This window comes from Aulonocara sp. 'chitande type north' Nkhata Bay, linkage group LG17 (genome assembly GCF_057382095.1).
Source record: "Aulonocara sp. 'chitande type north' Nkhata Bay isolate Kocher_YH1m ecotype deep benthic linkage group LG17, A_spYH_male_GT1.1, whole genome shotgun sequence".
In the NCBI taxonomy this organism is placed as follows: domain Eukaryota; kingdom Metazoa; phylum Chordata; class Actinopteri; order Cichliformes; family Cichlidae; genus Aulonocara; species Aulonocara sp. 'chitande type north' Nkhata Bay.
The window spans coordinates 6,229,174-6,247,136 of record NC_141360.1 but is presented as its reverse complement, the minus strand read 5'-3'; the positions used below and the strand labels follow the sequence as shown (position 1 = coordinate 6,247,136).

Here is a 17,963-nt window from a genome sequence, read left to right as displayed (position 1 = left end):
CCCAAAACTGCCGTTATTACCCCTTTCGAACTGTCTGAATTTCTGCGCATGCCGTTCGGCCTGAAAGGCGCGGCCCAGACTTTTCAGCGGTTGATGGACTCTGTTTTGCGCGGGCTGCCTTTCGTCTTCGTGTACCTTGACGATATATTGGTGGCCAGCTGCTCTGAGAGTCAGCACGCGTCCCATCTGCATCAGGTTTTCCAGTGCTTGCCGGCACACACAACCCCTCCAAGTGCCAGTTCGGCTTGCCGGTTCTGGGTTTCTTGGGCCACCGCATTTCCGCTGACGGTGTGGTTCCGTTGCCAGACAAGGTCCGGGCCGTTTCGGCTTTTCCGCATCCTGCGTCCGTTAAAGCACTGCAGGAGTTCTTGGGGATGGTCAATTTCTACAACCGCTTTCTCCCCAGAGCTGCGCACCTGCTGCAGCCTCTCTATGCTGCCTTGAAGGGTAAAACAGCTAAGGACACGATTGATTGGCCCCCTGAACGCATCCAGGCATTTTCTGGGGCCAAGACCGCGCTGGCAAACGCCGCCCTGCTGGCCCACCCGTGGACCACTGGAGGGCTCCACTCACACCCAGTTCTCAGGAAGTGTTGTTGCTGTGTTTTGGAGGGAAAGTATTCAGTTCTGTGGTGATGAGTAATAAACGAGCAGTGTTTATCGAGAGCTCTCGTGTCGTCTGTGTTTACCTCCACAATATATAATTTCTCCACAAGCGCTAACTAGCAATAACCAGAGTGACCACTTGGAAAACTTTTTTAGCACATGTGAGTGAGATTAACCTGCTCTACATCTAGAGTAAAGGAATAAAAACGGAAATATCTAACAAAAACTCTTGTTCTGTTAGTCCGGTTAGCTGATCAGATGCTTCTGACTGTTTTCTGCTTTAAATTGAAACTCAGAGAGCATTCTCCAAACTGTGGAACAGCATTCCCCTCAGTCAAATCTGCTCCATCCAGCCTGGACTGGACTTAAAACTCATTTTTACTCACTGGCATTTGAATCGGACTTGCTCATTGTGTCTTCACTCACTTTTTCAGCTTCATGTGTTTAGCACCTATTAAAATGTAAATGGTAAATGGCCTGTATTTGTATAGCGTGGATGACTGGTTGTGTAAAGCGCTTTGGGGTCCCTAAGGTCCCTAAGGACCCCAAAGCGCTTTACACAACCAGTCATCCACCCATTCACACACACATTCACACACTGGTGATGGCAAGCTACATTGTAACCACAGCCACCCTGGGGCGCACTGATAGAGGCAAGTATGTATTTTAGTCATTTCTTATCCAAAGGAAAGGATTTACACGTGCTTAAATTGCTTTATTTTAGCATTATGCAATTCTGTTGTTCCAACTTAATGTACTTGAGTTGAACCAACTTAATTCATTAATTGTGAATCAACTTATATACTGCAGTTGAGTCCAATTTAATTAAATTGAGTTAATCCAACCTTTCCAAATTAGAGTAGTCCTGCAAAAGTACTTAATGCTAAGAGAAAGCCATTTATAAATGTCAAAATACCTTTCTGTGATTATTTTAAAGTTCATTTAAAGAGTTATTTCTTGGAGTGTCTAGAGTCTAGAGTCTGATTAACATAAAACGTGTGTAGACATTGCTTTTATAACAAAATGTACATACTGTAGCTGTCACTCCAGCCACTTGTCCTTATCAGGCTCACAGGGGGGCGAAGGGGGCTGGAGTCTATCCCAGGTGTTATAGGGCAAGGTATAAGCTGGACAAGTCTAACACAGCTTGGACAATTTAGAAAAATCAATTAACCTAACCCCACTAAGCACATGTTTGTTATGTGGGAGGAAGACAGAGTACCCAGAGTGAACCCACAGGGAGAACATGCAATCTCCACACAGTTGGTGGATTTGAACTCAGGACCTTGCTGTGAGGCAGCAATGGTAACCACCGTAATGTCATTCAGAAACAATATGACTGCAAGGCTTGATGCAGAATTTTCTTTACATTTTTGTCCTTCACAGGTTAAACCACAAAAAGGAACAATAGCATACATGTGGTGTGTGTATGGTTTTCTGCCACATCCAACCCCAGTGATTTTCCTGATACAACTACTACGAGTTGACAAGTATTAAAACTACATTAAGAGTATGAATATAGTTTATAGTAAGTGAGCACATGTGGCACAGGTAATACTTTATGAGAAAACCTGACACAACATATATTTTTTCTAATACAAAAAAACTGCATTATGCATACAAAACTAGTGAGAATAAAATAAATAATAAAGCAACAACTTGCAAGACTAGGCTGCATGTAATGGCATGTTATATAAAATCTTAAAATAGAATTAACAAATTCTTCATCTGGTAATTGAAAAAATTTAAGATGCATTTTTCTTGGATGTTCAAAATTAAAGAGGAAAAGGAAATAATCTACAGTGCCACTGCTGAAGTGTGGCTTTATTGAGTTTAAGAAAAACAGATGTGTGTACACCCAAAGCTTTAGTACCATGTGACCTCAGTTGTGGCTTGGGTTACAGAAGCACGATAAGGTTGTTAAAGATTGATGAATACATTGTTTGACTGGCCACTGCCTGGCAAGACAGCACAATGTAGGCTAATATCTGGTGTCTCAGTCCTCCGAGAGCCAATATTTATAGTAAGCAATTCTCCTTTCCATTAACGAGAGCAGCGTTGCAGTGCTGAGGGTGCTGAGGAAACGGGGTCGGGAAGTGTACGAGGTCATCACATACTGCCTGGGTTTAAGAGTTGAAAATAACATGCTAAAAAAGCTTCTCATGTCAGAACTATGGAAGCTAATTTCCACCAGTAACACAACAATAATAATAATAATTTTTCCATTAAAAACTATAATTGGTTTTTTTTTAACTGTGCATGTTACACAGTAGAAAAGTACACCAATTTAAACTGATACAAAACTGGAATACGTTCAGGTATTGAACAAACTTTAAATTTTGTTGTGAGCAAAGCACAATCCATATGTTGCGACTGTTTCACTTAATTTTTATGCACGCCCTCCTGAATACAGATTATGTGTGCTTGAGTCCGACTCCTCCAAAGACACCCAGGCACAGTACAATATACGTATGACATCAAAGGAAAAGAATAGTAAAATTAGGACTTTATTTCAGTTTTTCAATTTAAATGAAGCGTAAAAGGTCGTAAATATTCATACACTCTTTAAAGTTCGTGATTAATTTGATCTTTTTTCACTTACTGGCAGAAATGAGTTTCCATAGAAGAACTTTTAATCTCAAATCTTGAGATTAAACTTTATTCATCTTCTTTGAATAAATAAAGTGTTTTTTCAGTGTGCCCTCTCTGAAGGTTGCAGGTTGAGTTGGTCACCCTGTTTTCCACTAGTATCAGATTGATCATCTTTCTATTAGCCTCGTCCATGGAGTCCAATGTTCCAAAGCATCAACGGCTGATTAAAGGCTGGGACGACTCCCCAACCTCTATATCTCTGTCCCTCTTACCACCGCTCAGCAGAAAAATTTAGCTGAGTCACCTTTGCTATCACAAACGTAAATTCACCATGCAGACCTTCAAGACAGCCAACCCCCTCTCTCGAAGTCTTCTCACTCTCCAGAGGACTGAAAGTAAGAGACACAGACCTGTTTAGATTGTTCGTTTTATGCTAAGCTTGGAATAATTTCTCCCTCCCAGACGGGCACAGTCTAGTTGACCAATAGCTCCAATTAGCATATGTGTTGCCATGTAGAGTGTCTATCTTTGGAGGGTCTTTCAAGGTTAATCTTTGCTAAGGAGATAGAAGTTACAGAGCTGTGCTTTTTCTTTTTTTCCCTCTAATTTTCACACAGCTTCCTCTGCCATATTATCTGTTGCTGTACATCTGTTCCTGCTGTTTTTGTCTTCCTTTTAAATTTTGCTGTTACGCTTCAGCAAAAACTCAAGGAAAGTGTTTGTATAGTGGGAATCTCTGTCTACGTCTTCAGCATTTATTGCATTCTACCCATTGGCTTACACCTTGTATGATGTGCAGCACGGCTGTTCATCAGCATTTCCTCTTAGGGACTGTTCCTTTCCACTCTACACTAAACTCTAGCTACCTTTGTAGATGTCAAAACCTCCATGGATTAAAGATTTAGAAAAGACAGTCTTGATTGCCTGTGAAGCTGTAGTTTTAAAAATATTTCTTTTACAACAAAGTTTTATTTATTTTATTTGCAGAGGGGGTTTGTTGTTGTTGTTTTTTGGAATACCCAGAGTGACCACTTGGAAAACTTTCTAGCATATGTGAGTGAGATTAACCTGCTCTACATCTACAGTAAAGGAAAAGAAAAGGTAATTTTCTCTAACGAAAACTCTTTGTCTGTTCGTCCGGTTAGCTGATCAGATGCTTCTGACTGTTTTCCACTTTAAATTGAAACTCAGAGAGCATTCTCCAAACTGTGGAACAGCATTCCCCTCCCAGTCAAATCTGCTCCATCCAGCCTGGACTGGACTTAAAACTCATTTTTACTCACTGGCATTTGAATCGGACTTGCTCATTGTGTCTTCACTCACTTTTTCAGCTTCATGTATTAAGCACCTACTAAAATGTATTTAAGTCATTTCGTATCTATTCCCTTTTGTGCTTTTTGCTTTTGTTTGTTTGTTTTTTTAAATCTATTTTGTCTTTTGAACAGGGTTTTGGTGCCGGTTGTTAACAATGTGTTAAAAATGTGCTTTATAAATACATTAAGTTGAGTTTGAGTCAAGTAATCTAGCCTTAACTGCGAGTGAAATATACGTAGAAACATTTAATTTGTTTGAAGTTCAACATTAGTTAACTTAGCTAGCTGAGCAGCCTTGTGTGTGTCGAGCTCTACTGGCCATGATGTGAACAAGTCAAGTGCGCACAGGCAGAAGTCACAGTTGGGACACCAGCAGTTGACTTGTTAGCTTAGGAGTTAATAGTTAACATTTTATAACCAGTCAACTTGGGCATTGTTAGTGAAGTCAACATGGTCTCTGGCATTTCTAGAATAACTTTAACTGTGTTTTTGCAAGGCTGTCAGATGATGCTGGCTGGAGGGGCCCTTGTGACTTTTGTGTGTGCGTGCGCGCGCGCGCGTGTGTGTGTGTGTGTGTGTGTGTGTGTGTGCAGAGTAATTGCAAGTTTGCAAGTTTTGCCTGCCTGGCCCTGATTATTTTTGTTGATTTATTCCTTGGGATGACTCACGTTTAGCTTCGGGTCTTTGGTCTTGATGTATTCTTCTTGCATGGATGGCCATTACCGTGTAGTTAGTGAGAAAGCTTTACCTGGGGGACGTTCTGACAGAAAGTCTTCTCATGTTCACTGTCACAATAGTTCCAAGTCCAGATGACACGGTCAATACTCGACCAGTTGCTCGCAAGTTTATTACTAGACTTTCTGTTGTGTCTTAAGCGAGAGCAAGTAAATGGAAAAAGATAACAATAAGCACTAAAAGATTAATTGCTATCTCTTAAAAGGAAACAAAAAACGACAGTAACGTGCTGTGTATCCTTACAGGTGCAAGTTTATCTCTACATGGGTCTGAGCTCCAGCACCAGAGCCTCCGCCGACACAGAGTCCAGCTGCAGCCCTCGGCCTCTGGCTACCGGGCAGCAGACAGACCTCTCACCTTCCCCTCCTGTGGGGAAGAAGACATCATGGAGGAATCTTTGGCCACAGCCCCAGATTCCAGCACTCAAGATGATGTGCCTCCACTGGGTGAGCACCACCAGCAGCAACTACATTTATGTCGACTTCGCTCAGCTTATTTTCTCCCAGCAAGTTTAGCTGACAGCATTGTGGTCTTTCTAATGAATACCTTTACATCAGCTAATAAAAGGCCATCACTGCTCAGAGAAACTTTTTCAGACTTGCGTGCAGGTTGTTGGCATTTTCAATTACTGTATTTAGAGTTGTTCCCCTTTACCTGATATAAAAATAGTAAAATACGATAGTCCTCTCTGCTCTCTGCCAACATACTTGCTTTTTGCGACAACACAGATTAATTAAAGGAGTTAGATACAGTACAGAGCATCGTGAAAGAATCAAAAGCCATTTGAATTGGAATTTAATTTAAAGTCCCTTTCCTCTCATACAAGCTCTTGAATAATCAGCTCCTGTTGTGTCTGAAGATGCCACTTGTGGTTTCTATAGTTCTTAAAAGTAGAATTTGAAGCAGAGCTGATTCTATCCCGGAGAAAAACTTCTAACACTACGATCGTGTTGATGTTTTTGAGCTTTTTAGCTCATTGTTTTGGATTTTTATAGCTAAAAAATAATAAGGGATGAAAAGGTTTTCTTTAGCTGTCTTATGATTGCTCAGTTATTGAATAAGAACAGAAGAAGAGTCAGCATTTTTACTGGATTAAAAGTTAGTCAGCTTGGATTCTATTCTCGTTTCCATTTACTCTCCAGTTGTGAAGGATGTTAACGTGCTTCTTGAACGAGAAAGGTCAGGTGGCATCAGCAGCCCGTCCAGAGACGACGACTCCACTCTGCAGAACCAGGGCACCCACAGCAGCATCCTTGATGACAACACAAAGTCCAGTGCAGGTCTCCCAGAGGTCAGCGGTGAAAATAAACAAATCACCGACAGCCAAATGTTTGCTTATTCATCCATCCATCGTCAATAATAGACAATAACTGAGTCAAAACAGCAGAGATAACGGTTCCTCTAAATGGCTACTTGCTATTCTTTGCTGACTCTCTTTATCTGCGTGGCCTCAGGGGAGGAGTAAGTCCAGTGGCCTTTGCTTCAGTGATGGAAAGAGCCGCATCGATTACATCCTGGTCTACAGGAAATCCAGTTCACAGTCAGAGAAAAGGGAAGTATTTGAACGGAACATCCGTGCAGAGGGCCTGCACATGGAAAAGGAGGTAAAATAGCTGGCTTGCACAGTGTTTGTTAACCATTCACTAATCCTTTCTAGTATTTTGCGCTTTGCAGGTAAAACAGTTTCTAAGACCTTTTCCTTTTCTTTTTTTGACAGCAACAATAAAAGCAATGTGACCTAAATTATTCTGAAGCATCTCCTTGTGGTTTGCAAAATCCAAACAATAGACCCAGTCAATGAATGAGGCAAACTTTGGATTATAAATCATTTATGATATACCGTATTTTAAAATTTGTTTTGGAGGTCAGCAATGTAGCACTCAATTCGTTCTTCGGCCATATATCTATTGTTCAAGAGCAATTCTTATAATCACAGGACATTAGCAAAGCAAACGTAGTCCAGTTCTTTAAAAAGCGATGACTCCAAAGTAAACGAGAAGCTCGATAGTTTCCGGTGCTGACAGAGAACCAGCTTCTTCAGCCAACCTGCAATTGCATTTATTGTGAGTCTCGCTCAACAGCGATACCATTTTATGTGAGGAAGTTATTTAATGCACAGCCCTATTATGCATGTAATCTAAATGGCCGAAGTGTTGAATTTTAAAATGCTCAAAGCCTTTGTGCCAGGTCTGACAGCTGGGGGCTGTCGAGACGTTCAGCACTCGTAGAGCAAAATCAAATGTGCCGATCGCAATTTTCCCTGCTGCTGCTTCTCACTGAGCAAAAGTGTCACTTGATAGAATGGAGAAGGTGGATGTTGTGATGCTGTGTGTTAACCTCAGCTCTGTTTGCTGATGCTGTACCGCCAAGATCGTCATTATCTAGAGTGCGCAGCGGAAGGCGACGGTTGTTGTCTCCTTCAACCTTCAGCCCACTTGTGTGTATTTCTTGCATGGAGTCATTTAGTTATTTTTAGGTCTCTGCAGTTAGCTTCTGATTCATGTACCCTTAGACAGACTCCTACACAGTCAGGAAGTACAAACAGGTGAGGAAAAGAGCAGATGCTCAACAGCCTGCAGTGAGATATTTTGTAGCTCTTCCCTTTAAAAAATAAATTCTGCTTTATATATATATACATATTATAAAACGGTATAGTATATTTATGTGTGTTTGACTTCATTACAGGCCTCGTTAACAAACAGTGATGTGATCTTCTTGAAGCTTCATGCACCATGGGATGTTCTCTGTCGCTATGCAGAACTCATGAACATTCGCATGCCTTTCAGGTTAGACAAAACTTCTAATGATGCTAATGTGAAAATAATTAAAGCTGCCCTGTCGAATTTTCTTGTACACAAACAGAAGTTATTTGCATGTAGTGTAATGTAACCCCAACAGATCACTGAGCCTGATTCTTCCAGGGGTTTCTTCCTGTAAAAATTGAGTTTTTCCTTCCCAGTTTCACCAAGTGCTCCCTCATTTAGGGTCTTTACTCTACAATATAAAGCACCCTGAGGTGACTATGCACTCTATAAATATAATATTTAATAATTACTATTCAAACATACATGAAGATACAGTATAAAAAGCAAAAAAGCTCTTCGTTTTATGTTGGCTGCCCTGTTCCATTTCTGTCTAGATGATGCCCCACTGTTTTAACACGGTAATATAAAATCACCATTAAAACAACACTTAACACTTAATGAGATCCATTAGCTGAAAGTTGTAGCTTATTTCTATAAAAATATCTTAAAACCCAGTGCACACAGTAATTTTAAGCTCTGTGGAATTTATTGCACTGTTGAATAGATGGAAGCCCAAATTGGTTGTAAGGTTGTATTTATTTATTTAATGAATTAATTATCAAGTGATAGCATCCTGAATGAATTTCTTCTTCTCTTCTCATCAACATTCCGTTTTCCAGGAGGAAAATCTTCTACATGCACCGACGGCACAAGTTTATGAGCAGGTGAGTGTCCATGGCAACGTGTAAGTGGACTAAGCAAACCCCCACTGCTGCAGCTTCAACAGAAGCTTCTCTTGCAGGATGGAGAAGCGCATCAACAAATTCCGCGGCTGGCTTCCCCGCAAGCCCATGAAGTTCGACAATGACAGGCTGCCCGACCTGGAGGAGAACGAGAGCTTTACCGCCCCCTTCAGTCGATCGAGGATCCATCAGTGAGTTGTTGAGGAATGCTTCACCCCGAGAGACTTTTTGAACTTAATCTTACACCGCCAGCTGGTGCATTTCCATTCCCTCTTTTGTACTTTAGCCTCTTATATGCAAATTGGTGCACAGTGTAAAACACACTTTTGCACTTACATATGTGCACGTATATACAAAAAACCTATCAGTCAGGGCAGACAGACTTGTTCTAACCAGTTTGTTTCACTCCAGTTTCATCATCCACAACAAAGATACATTTTTCAACAACGCCACCAGAAGTCGCATCGTTCACCACATCCTGCAGCGGGTCAAATATGAGGAGGGGAAAACTAAGATGGGTAAGATTCTGTAGAATTAATGAAAATTACCAAAAAATAAATTAAAAAAAATACATATCAATGCACAAAATGCACCAGAATATTATTGTATATAAGCACCGTATATTTGACTAAGAAATCCATTTGGTTTCCATTCTTTTTTACACTTTAAGCTTATGTGTAAGTTTTCAGACTTTAAATATGGTTTTATAACATTTTAATATTACTATTTCCTGTTTATCAATGCCTTTTTATAAAAAAAAAAAACACCAGACAGTCCTATCTGATGCATATTAATCCAAGGCCCATAAAAAATGGCAGCTCATGCTGTCTCAAAAACTCCGGATGAATTCTCAAAATCCTTTTATGACAGACTTACAGGCATTTCTCCTGATTTTATCCCAGTGGTTAGTTGTGGCATTACATCAACAACAATGAAAAAATCCTCTTTAGCTCAAACGGTGTTTCTGCAGGGACCAGAATTTCAGCCGATATCTGTAAAACACCCCCAGCTGCAAAATTTTGACTCAATTTTTATGAGGTTTTTAATGAATGTGTTTGCATGAAACCCCGTCTTCTCATGCAAGGCTTGATTTGATTATGCATTCACACGGTAAATTCTAAATGTGAACACGGAAACGGTATGGCTCCACCTGACTTCACTCCTTTAATGATTCTCTTTCTTTCTTTTATTTATTTATTAATTTTTTTGCAGGGCTTAATCGTCTTTTGAGCAATAATTCATACGAGGCAGCTTTCCCCCTTCATGAGGTAATTTGGCTGCTAGAAACCTTTCACTCATTCATTTCCACCACCTGTTTTGAAGTAGTTCTTTGCTGTGATATTATATCACACACAGAGATCATGTCTATGTGTACATAAACATATATATGCATGCTTTAACAGGGGAGCTACCACAGCAAAAACTCCATCAGAACGCACGGAGCAGACAACCATCGGCACCTCTTGTATGAGTGCTGGGCTTGGTGGGGGGTTTGGTACAAGTACCAGCCGCTGGATCTAGTCAGGTAACTACATGCACACAATTAGATCTGAAAGTATATTGAAATGAGAACATCATCATCATCAGGTAGCGATAGCTGAAATATCTTTACATAAAATTTAATTAAGACATCATGATGTGTTGTGTAGCTTTTACCACATACAGGTGTAGTTTCGAGGCCATTCTGAGGGAACAAACTTGTTTTTTCTCATTCCGCTTGTGCTCGGCTGTTGTTCCAGGAGGTATTTTGGAGAGAAGATCGGACTGTACTTCGCCTGGCTCGGCTGGTACACGGGGATGCTGTTTCCTGCAGCTCTAGTTGGCCTACTGGTATTTCTGTACGGGCTTTTCACTCTGGAGCACTGCCAGGTCAGGTAAAGACACCTCCTCTCTGTAGTGATAAACATGTGTGTCCTGCTATTCTTTACTCTGAGCGTCTACAGAAGAAGACGCATTATTTTCTTCAAACTGCTGCATCTTTCCACGAATCCTCGTGTGCAGAGCAGACTAAACGTTAAATTATTTTTACATACATTTGGATACATTTAGATCTATAATGTGTTGAAAATGTTTCTATTTCAGTCAAAGACTGTTGCATATAATTTAATGTTTGCTTGATGCATGAAGATTAAAACTAACAAGTTTTAAAAAGAGACTTTTTCATTTCATTCAATTTTATGTGATGATTATGCAGAAAAAATAGAATTGGGCTGAAAGGTCTGTTGCTTTATTGTGGAAAGGTCTGTTGTCTGTTGTGTAGCATGTAAATAAGTAATAAGTAACTAATTACTTTTGAAAATAAGTCATCAGTAAAGTAACAGGATTTCTTTCTTGGAGAAGTAATCAGTAATTAACAACTAATTGCTTTTTTCAAGTAGCTTGACCAACACTGCTCCTAAGGTATTTGCTGTCTCTCTCAGTCAGTACTAAAATGAATTTGGAGCCTCTTCGTTTAAACTATATATACGTTTATGTTTACAAAAACTTCAATCATATCCTGGCTGTTTGATTTAAAATTCACTGCAGTGATAATACGGAGGCAAAACTACAAAAAATGTGTGTTTGTCCAACAGATTATGGAGCTAACTGTAATTTGCAATTTGAGATGAGGCAACAGAGTGTGAAATTGTCCCCTGTACGTGATTATACTGGATGCTGCTTAACTGAAACAGAAAATCAAACGTGCGCAGGCTTCTTTGGCTGAAAAATCTCACACAGAAGCAAATGTTCTCTGTAATGACTTTTCTTAAGAACATAATTTCATTTACCTGAACAGAGATCACACACACTTACGTTTTGCACTTGTATTTTTTAAGAGAACTCAGACTTGCGTTTGTCTGGGTTTTTCTGTGACTTTGTCTCTTGCTGGATGTTATAATTCTTGTCCTACTTGAATGCTTTGGTCGTTTGTTTGTCGTCGTCCAGCAAAGAAATCTGCCAGGCCAACGACATCATCATGTGCCCCATCTGTGACCAGTACTGCCCCTACCTGAGACTGTCAGACAGCTGCATCTACGCCAAGGTACATGAAAAGGGGGACGAAATGTTCCCAGCAGCTGATACTTGTGATAGTAGCCGATCTCAGTGTTAGTTAAATAAATATGTGTTAAGAAGCTGTCTATCACTAAATGAGTCCAGTAGGATTGAAATATTTGTATATTTGAAGTATCATCAAAAAGAGATTAATGAGGGTATGCTTTGGGGTAGCCCTATGTTTTGATTCACAAGCTACCAGTTTATGAATGAATGTGCAGTGTCCTCAGTTTCTCACCCTTCAATCATCTCATCCTACTTGGAAACACTGTGATGAAAATGACATTTTTATCATCCAAAAGTATTCTTAGGAACATACTAACTGCACATAAACCGGCACTAAAATCTTTGACATTTATGCATCTCATTGAATCAGGTGTGTAGATTTTTCCTAAATTTGCTTTTTGACATAAAAATGTGTGATCTTGTCTTCGTTTTAAGGTCACCCATCTATTCGACAACGGGGCCACTGTTTTCTTTGCTGTGTTCATGGCTGTGTGGGGTAAGTTAACATTGAACTTTGGAAAAATGCAGCAGGGAAACACATAACAATGAGGTTCGTACAGTGCTGTGCTGCTGCACTGTCTGATAACCTCTTCTGATGTTTTCTAAAAGATAGAGATTACTGTGCAAAAGCCTTGAGCCATCCCTCATTTATTTGTATTTTGCAGGGAACATGGAAATTAGGCTTCTTTAACTATATTCAGGTTGGCTGTCTTTTGTTCCATTCAGCCTCAGGATTAAATAAACGTGCACTTGTTTGTTCCCACTCCTGTTTGATATGTAAAGCAGATCAAAATAGGTGGATAGATTTCTGCTTTAATTTTTTTTTTTCCTAAATGACTCTCTGTATATTGTTTACATGATAAAAATTAACTGAAAAACAACAACAGAAACAAAAAAAACCCCAGTTAATTCCCCTAAAAATCATCACGTACAAGGAATGGACTGAAAATGAATGAAGCAGCAGCCAATAGCTGAAGACACTAAAACATTTCAACACAGAGCTATTTCAGCTATTTTATATATTATCAAAGATTTTCACATTACACAGTAACATCAGTCGTTTGTATTTCTTTTTCAATTAGTATTAATACTCTAAAAACAAAACATTTCCGAATTTTATATATTTAAAAGATTAAACAGACATTTACAGTTTCATTAACACTGTTTAAAAGCCTGGTTGAACTGTTAGACACGTGACTACTGAACAAGGTCCCAGTATATGTGCGGTGCACTTAAGGAACCTGTGGGCTGTTCATAACTTTCCTCCACTGCTGACACGGCAGGTGATGAAGAACCAGCAGCATCATAAAGGTGATCCCTGGACTCTTTAGAAATGCCTTAGTGACAGAAAAATGGAGCACAAAAAATGCACAAAATAAAGAAAAATTACTCAAAAGTCACATTTCTAACAGCTTAAACTCAAAATGATACATATCAAAACAATGTTGATGTTTAAAAATAAGTACCATCTTTAACAGGTGTTCCTGCACATTGATCTTCACATATATAATCAGAAATGTTGTTGAACTGTGTTTAATTTGAGTACCTATGTAAAGGAAGAACAAAAAATAGAGTAGCAACATATGCTCACCAAGGATTTTTTTAACATCGGTCGGCTGTTTGAGAGCCTCTCGTATTCTGTTGTCATATCTAAAACATCTCAGCATGAAGAACAGAGCTAAACACAGCTGGAGGATGAAGATCAACACACACAGCACGATGACAATGTTGTTTACTGTTGAGGGTAAAAAGGAGGGAAGAGGTACAAAAAGGCTTTAACAAATCAGACTGACAGAACAGGAATAAAACTTGGACCTTTGTTTCTTTATAATTATTATGAATTACCATTGATTACTTTCATAAATACAATGTACAGACAAATGAGGCGTAGCTTCATTCAACGTGAACTAATTATTGGATAAGATAAAAGATAATGCCTACATTTAGTGTTCAAAGAGGCACAAAGTCATTATTGATACTTTCATAGTTTTCTAGGGTGGGCCTAAGAGTACAAATGAACTGTTGAATAAAACAGTGCAAACAAAATCTCATTTTTCTATTTGTTTTCTGAAGTTGTAGTAGTTGTACAGAATCAGGACTCTTTTGCATTGGAAATATTATAGTACCAGCTGATTGTTGTGCTGTGGACTCCAAGTGGATGACCTCTGGTTGAGAAAAGACCAGAGACTGGTTCTGGTTCTGGAGGAGCCCCATCAGGTAGATCTTATTGCTCCAGGAGATTTGCTGTGAAGGCAAAACAACGGGCATTTGGATTTTGATCAGCTGGGCTTGGAATTTTATTCCAGCTTGTCATTGAAAAGAAGTTAAATTAAAAGCTCCGGTGGACGAGTTACTTGTGTTTGTGAGCTGTGTATAACTAAATAAAGGAAAGCTCAGTATCCGTTCATATAGAAGTTAAATTTGCCAGAAGAAAACAAATACTCTACAGCTTGTAAAAGCTCAGACCAGCGTTACAGCAAGCTACCACGTCCTTTCAACTAATCGCTGGCTTTTTAACTTTTCAAAATGCAATTTAAAACTTGCTTGGGAAGGCACGATGTGATCAAAAATGATTCCTTTGATTTTCTTTAATACAGATTTTTCCAGTTTTTGTAGATGTCATTTGCATACTTTGGTACCAACTGGCTCATGGCATTGTCTATTGTCTACTCTGCATGATGAAACAAAAAAAAAAAGTTAAGAAACAACCTGAGCACATGGAGTTCTTATGCAAAGACATCCTAGTAAACTACAACTTCAGTGAAAAAACTTATTGTCTATCGATCAACCATTTCCTGAATTTTATAGTGCTGATGATGTCGTGTCTGACGTCATTGGGCTAGTCTGTTTTTATGTAGGAATGTCTTTTTTGCTTTTATTAGGAATTCAGATGTTATTTACTAAGATCATTTACCCTCATAGAGAGCCACTGAGGCATGTAAAAGAGCTCATCATGGTTCAGTCAATGTTTGATAATCTGATAATGATTTGTTGTAGGTCTAGCAGTTAGTTACTAGTTAGTTAGGTTTGAAGCAAACACAATTTGAGCGTTGCTTCAGATGAGCACAGTTTGGTTTAGTGGTATGCAATACTGCAAAATTTGGTATTGATCCATTACCACGTAATTACAGGACCATTATCACAGATGTTTAGTGTTTTCAGAGGGAGAAACGTTTCGTCACTCATCCAAGTGACTGCTTCAGTCTCAGCTGACTGCAGGTTTCCCCAATCTTATAAACAGTACATTTGCCCTTCAATGACTGAAACCAGCCCACTGAAGGAACAATGGGCTGTGAGGTCATTTCCTTGATCATAAATATGCAAATTGTCATGACCATTGATCAATAACCACTGATCAAAGACCATTGGTCATTGATCAGTGGCCATGAGTACCATTCACAGAGAATTGGGAAATGGCTGCAGTCACAGCATTGTAAGATGGTGACAGATGTACCCTTAGGCCCCCTCCTTCTTGACTCCCCACATCAGACCAGTCCTAAATCCCTGTCCAGGATTAAATGAGAGTCCACTGGCCTGTAGGTGTGAGTAGATAGTAGAGTCCCGGCCTGACGAGGTAGCTCTTCTGTGTTGTGCCATCCGCTTAGTCAGAGGTTCTTTGGTTTCCCCGATGTATAAATCCTGGCAATAATCCTGGCACTTAACAGCGTACACTATGTTACTCTGTTTGTGTTGGGGGACCCGATCCTTGGGGTGGACCAATTTTTGGTCCACCCCAAGGATCGCAGCGCAGCGCGATTTGGGGTTTAAAAGCTTCAGAGACGCTGTGTTTTCGAGAAAATTCGTCTCAACTGTTCCGATACTCCTGAGACATCAAACGTTTCTCCCACTGAAAACGCGACGTCCAGATAAACTGAATCAACTTTTTGGGATAACAGCGGCTTATTTGTTATAAGTTTTGAAGTATCTATCCTCAATATGCTTCTTCTGAATACACCTACATGTCTTTGAATTTTAATTCCACTATTAGAGTGTTTTGTTGTGTTACTTAATAAAACCAAACACAGCTTTCACAGTTTTTACACAAATTTTACAACTGGCACTTTCACAGACCTACAATGTAACGACTTGACCTGAGAGTCAACACAAAAGTATCCTTGTATTCAGACATTTTCATTCATGATTGAGCAAATTAATGAACCTAGAGGAGAAAATCAAACGAAAGCATTGATCCTGTCTCGCTAGTATCGAGCCGATAACAATACCAACATTGGTATCAATACTATGGATATTTAAACTGAGCAGCCCACAGCTGGTGGGGCTGTGCTGTCTATAAATAAGCCTGTAAATCAAATGCTCCTCTCTGGGAAAACAAAATGCCTGATGACATATGTATGTGGCATGTTTTTATCTGTTTAAGATTCTGACTATGATCCTAGGTGCACCTTCTAATGCTGCTGAAGGTGCACCTAGGATGCACCTATCACAGAAGTAATAATGTGATAGTCCAACACAGCGGTTAAAAATGAGGTTTAAAGTCTTACTTTAACATGTTAAAGTGTTGCTGAAGATTATATGGTACAGTACAGGCAGCGACAGTCTTGACAGCAAGGTGCTAAACATCACTGCTGATTATCTTTTGGCTGCTTTAATTTGTATATTTAATCTGTGCTGCGGGAAGAAAGGGGCAGCTTTGATTGTGTAGCTTCGCACAGGCAAAAAATGTAAAAACTGCGGCACTTTAAATAATTCACTTTTCAGTAGAGGACATAATAACAGTCACCCAGTTAGCATGGATAGATCGATAGAGGGCATTCCCTGCTACTAAAGATGTTTACGTTTAATATAGTTCTGCAAACAACCTCTATAAACAACCTACTAAAACTAAAACTGTTAGTAATATGGTGTTGTACAGGACACTGGGATCTTGATAGGGAGCTACAACATTTTTACTCTACAATGAAATCTGCAATCCTAGTCCCTTATCTTATCAACTAACAAAGTTAACCAGCTCTTATGTAATTAACAAATAAGCACCCAACTGAGCTCTAAATAGTACAAAGTTAAACTCCACAAAATAGTTTTTTTATTTCTGTATAATAATTGATAATTCCTGAATACACATAGTTGCATTTATTAGACATTGAACTACACATATAAAAACACTTGCCAAGTTTAACAACCAGTGTAGAATACTAAAGCTGTTTTCACAGCTGCGCTGGCATCTCAGAGCACTGTTTGAAGTCTGCAAATACAGCAAAAACATTACCAGTTTTCTATTTTTATTAAAAGAAAAGTCAAAAAGAAAGCGCATTAATGTACTGACCTTACATCCACTGCTTCTCGCCGCTTGTCCGAATTAATTTTTGGGTTTCACTGCAGCACAGAATCCACTGAAATCCCCTCATTAAGGTTCCTCAGAAGTTCTCTCCCCTGCTGTTTGCTCATACAGCTGAGTGTTCGCTCTGAAAATACCTTTCTCTTATGCAGCTTCAGACGGCATGACAGAGAAAATAAATGAAAAGCTTGTGTTTGAAACACTGAGGATGAAGGCCTCTGATCTGAGCAGCGTCTGCAATAAGTAAGCCATCCGGAGGACTTTGTTCAGCAGGATCTAACTTCCATGGCTCAGCACTGTTTCTGAGTTGTCGTGCATTGTAAACACTGGATCAGAAAGCACTTTGACACGTGCCATTTTCAACACAGTTGGATAACACGGGCATCATATCAACCTCTCACTATTTACCACTCTGCAGTTAGGATTAACTTAATAGTGCATATATAAAGATCCAGAAGACCAGTAGGCATTTCCCTACACAGTGCAAGATCAACTCGGAAGCAATAGTAAAGATTAACTCATTAACCAGTGTTGGCAGTTTGTGTCAGTAATTTAAACTTCATTGTGATCTGTGGTGTAGAAAATAATGGCCAAAACACTATTCTCTTACCCGGAGAGTGATGCACGTTATTTTTATTTAGTGATGTTTTAAAATTTAAACAAATAAAAGCTGAAATGTTTCATCTTTTGTGCCTATTTTATATAAAGAGTTGGTCAAATTACATATATACAGTGGTCCCTCGCTATAACGCAGTTCACCTTTTGTGGCCTTGCTGTTTTGCGGATTTTTTTGTGCAATATTCCATGTTTTTTTTGTTTGCTAGTTTAGTTTTTTTAGTTTTGTTTTTTTAGATCCTGATTGGCTGTAGACCATTGTCAATCAATCTCATGCCGTG

The 17,963-nt window shown here is 39.3% G+C and overlaps 2 protein-coding genes across 6 annotated transcripts in view; one reads left to right on the top strand and one right to left on the bottom strand.

The window, feature by feature from the left end:
* Nucleotides 1-17,963, top strand: part of LOC147309537 (anoctamin-4-like) — a 54,285-nt gene that overhangs the window by 20,273 nt on the left and 16,049 nt on the right. For 4 of the 5 annotated variants that reach the window (XR_015125621.1, XM_086268504.1, XM_086268506.1 and 1 more), the window contains 12 exons: nucleotides 5,491-5,691; nucleotides 6,388-6,536; nucleotides 6,700-6,849; nucleotides 7,931-8,031; nucleotides 8,670-8,714; nucleotides 8,792-8,923; nucleotides 9,144-9,250; nucleotides 9,945-10,000; nucleotides 10,136-10,257; nucleotides 10,472-10,606; nucleotides 11,658-11,754; nucleotides 12,207-12,267. Coding sequence is in view for 4 of the 5 variants with exons in the window: in XM_086268504.1 (XP_086124630.1) it covers nucleotides 5,491-5,691; nucleotides 6,388-6,536; nucleotides 6,700-6,849; nucleotides 7,931-8,031; nucleotides 8,670-8,714; nucleotides 8,792-8,923; nucleotides 9,144-9,250; nucleotides 9,945-10,000; nucleotides 10,136-10,257; nucleotides 10,472-10,606; nucleotides 11,658-11,754; nucleotides 12,207-12,267 (1,356 nt within the window). In the remaining variant the exon portion in view is untranslated. Of the gene's footprint in view, nucleotides 1-4,169; nucleotides 4,299-5,490; nucleotides 5,692-6,387; nucleotides 6,537-6,699; nucleotides 6,850-7,930; nucleotides 8,032-8,669; nucleotides 8,715-8,791; nucleotides 8,924-9,143; nucleotides 9,251-9,944; nucleotides 10,001-10,135; nucleotides 10,258-10,471; nucleotides 10,607-11,657; nucleotides 11,755-12,206; nucleotides 12,268-17,963 lie in introns of those variants that run through there. The other variant, XM_086268507.1, reaches the window with a different exon arrangement.
* LOC147309538 (uncharacterized) lies at nucleotides 12,565-14,039 on the bottom strand. Its single transcript, XM_086268508.1, has 3 exons — nucleotides 13,898-14,039; nucleotides 13,363-13,506; nucleotides 12,565-13,108 (listed from the first exon to the last, which is right to left on the bottom strand). The coding sequence occupies exons 1-3, from the start codon at nucleotides 14,037-14,039 to the stop codon at nucleotides 12,969-12,971; spliced, it is 426 nt and encodes a 141-aa protein (XP_086124634.1). The 3' UTR covers nucleotides 12,565-12,968.

Coding starts and splice junctions, on each gene's coding strand:
- LOC147309538 (XM_086268508.1), bottom strand. CDS start 14,039: ATGCCCGTTGTTTTGCCTTCACAGCAAATCTCCTGGAGCAATAAGATC. Junction 13,507..13,897: donor CACAGCACAACAATCAGCTG/GTACTATAATAT, acceptor TACCCTCAACAG/TAAACAACATTGTCATCGTG. Junction 13,109..13,362: donor CGATGTTAAAAAAATCCTTG/GTGAGCATATGT, acceptor TCTGTCACTAAG/GCATTTCTAAAGAGTCCAGG.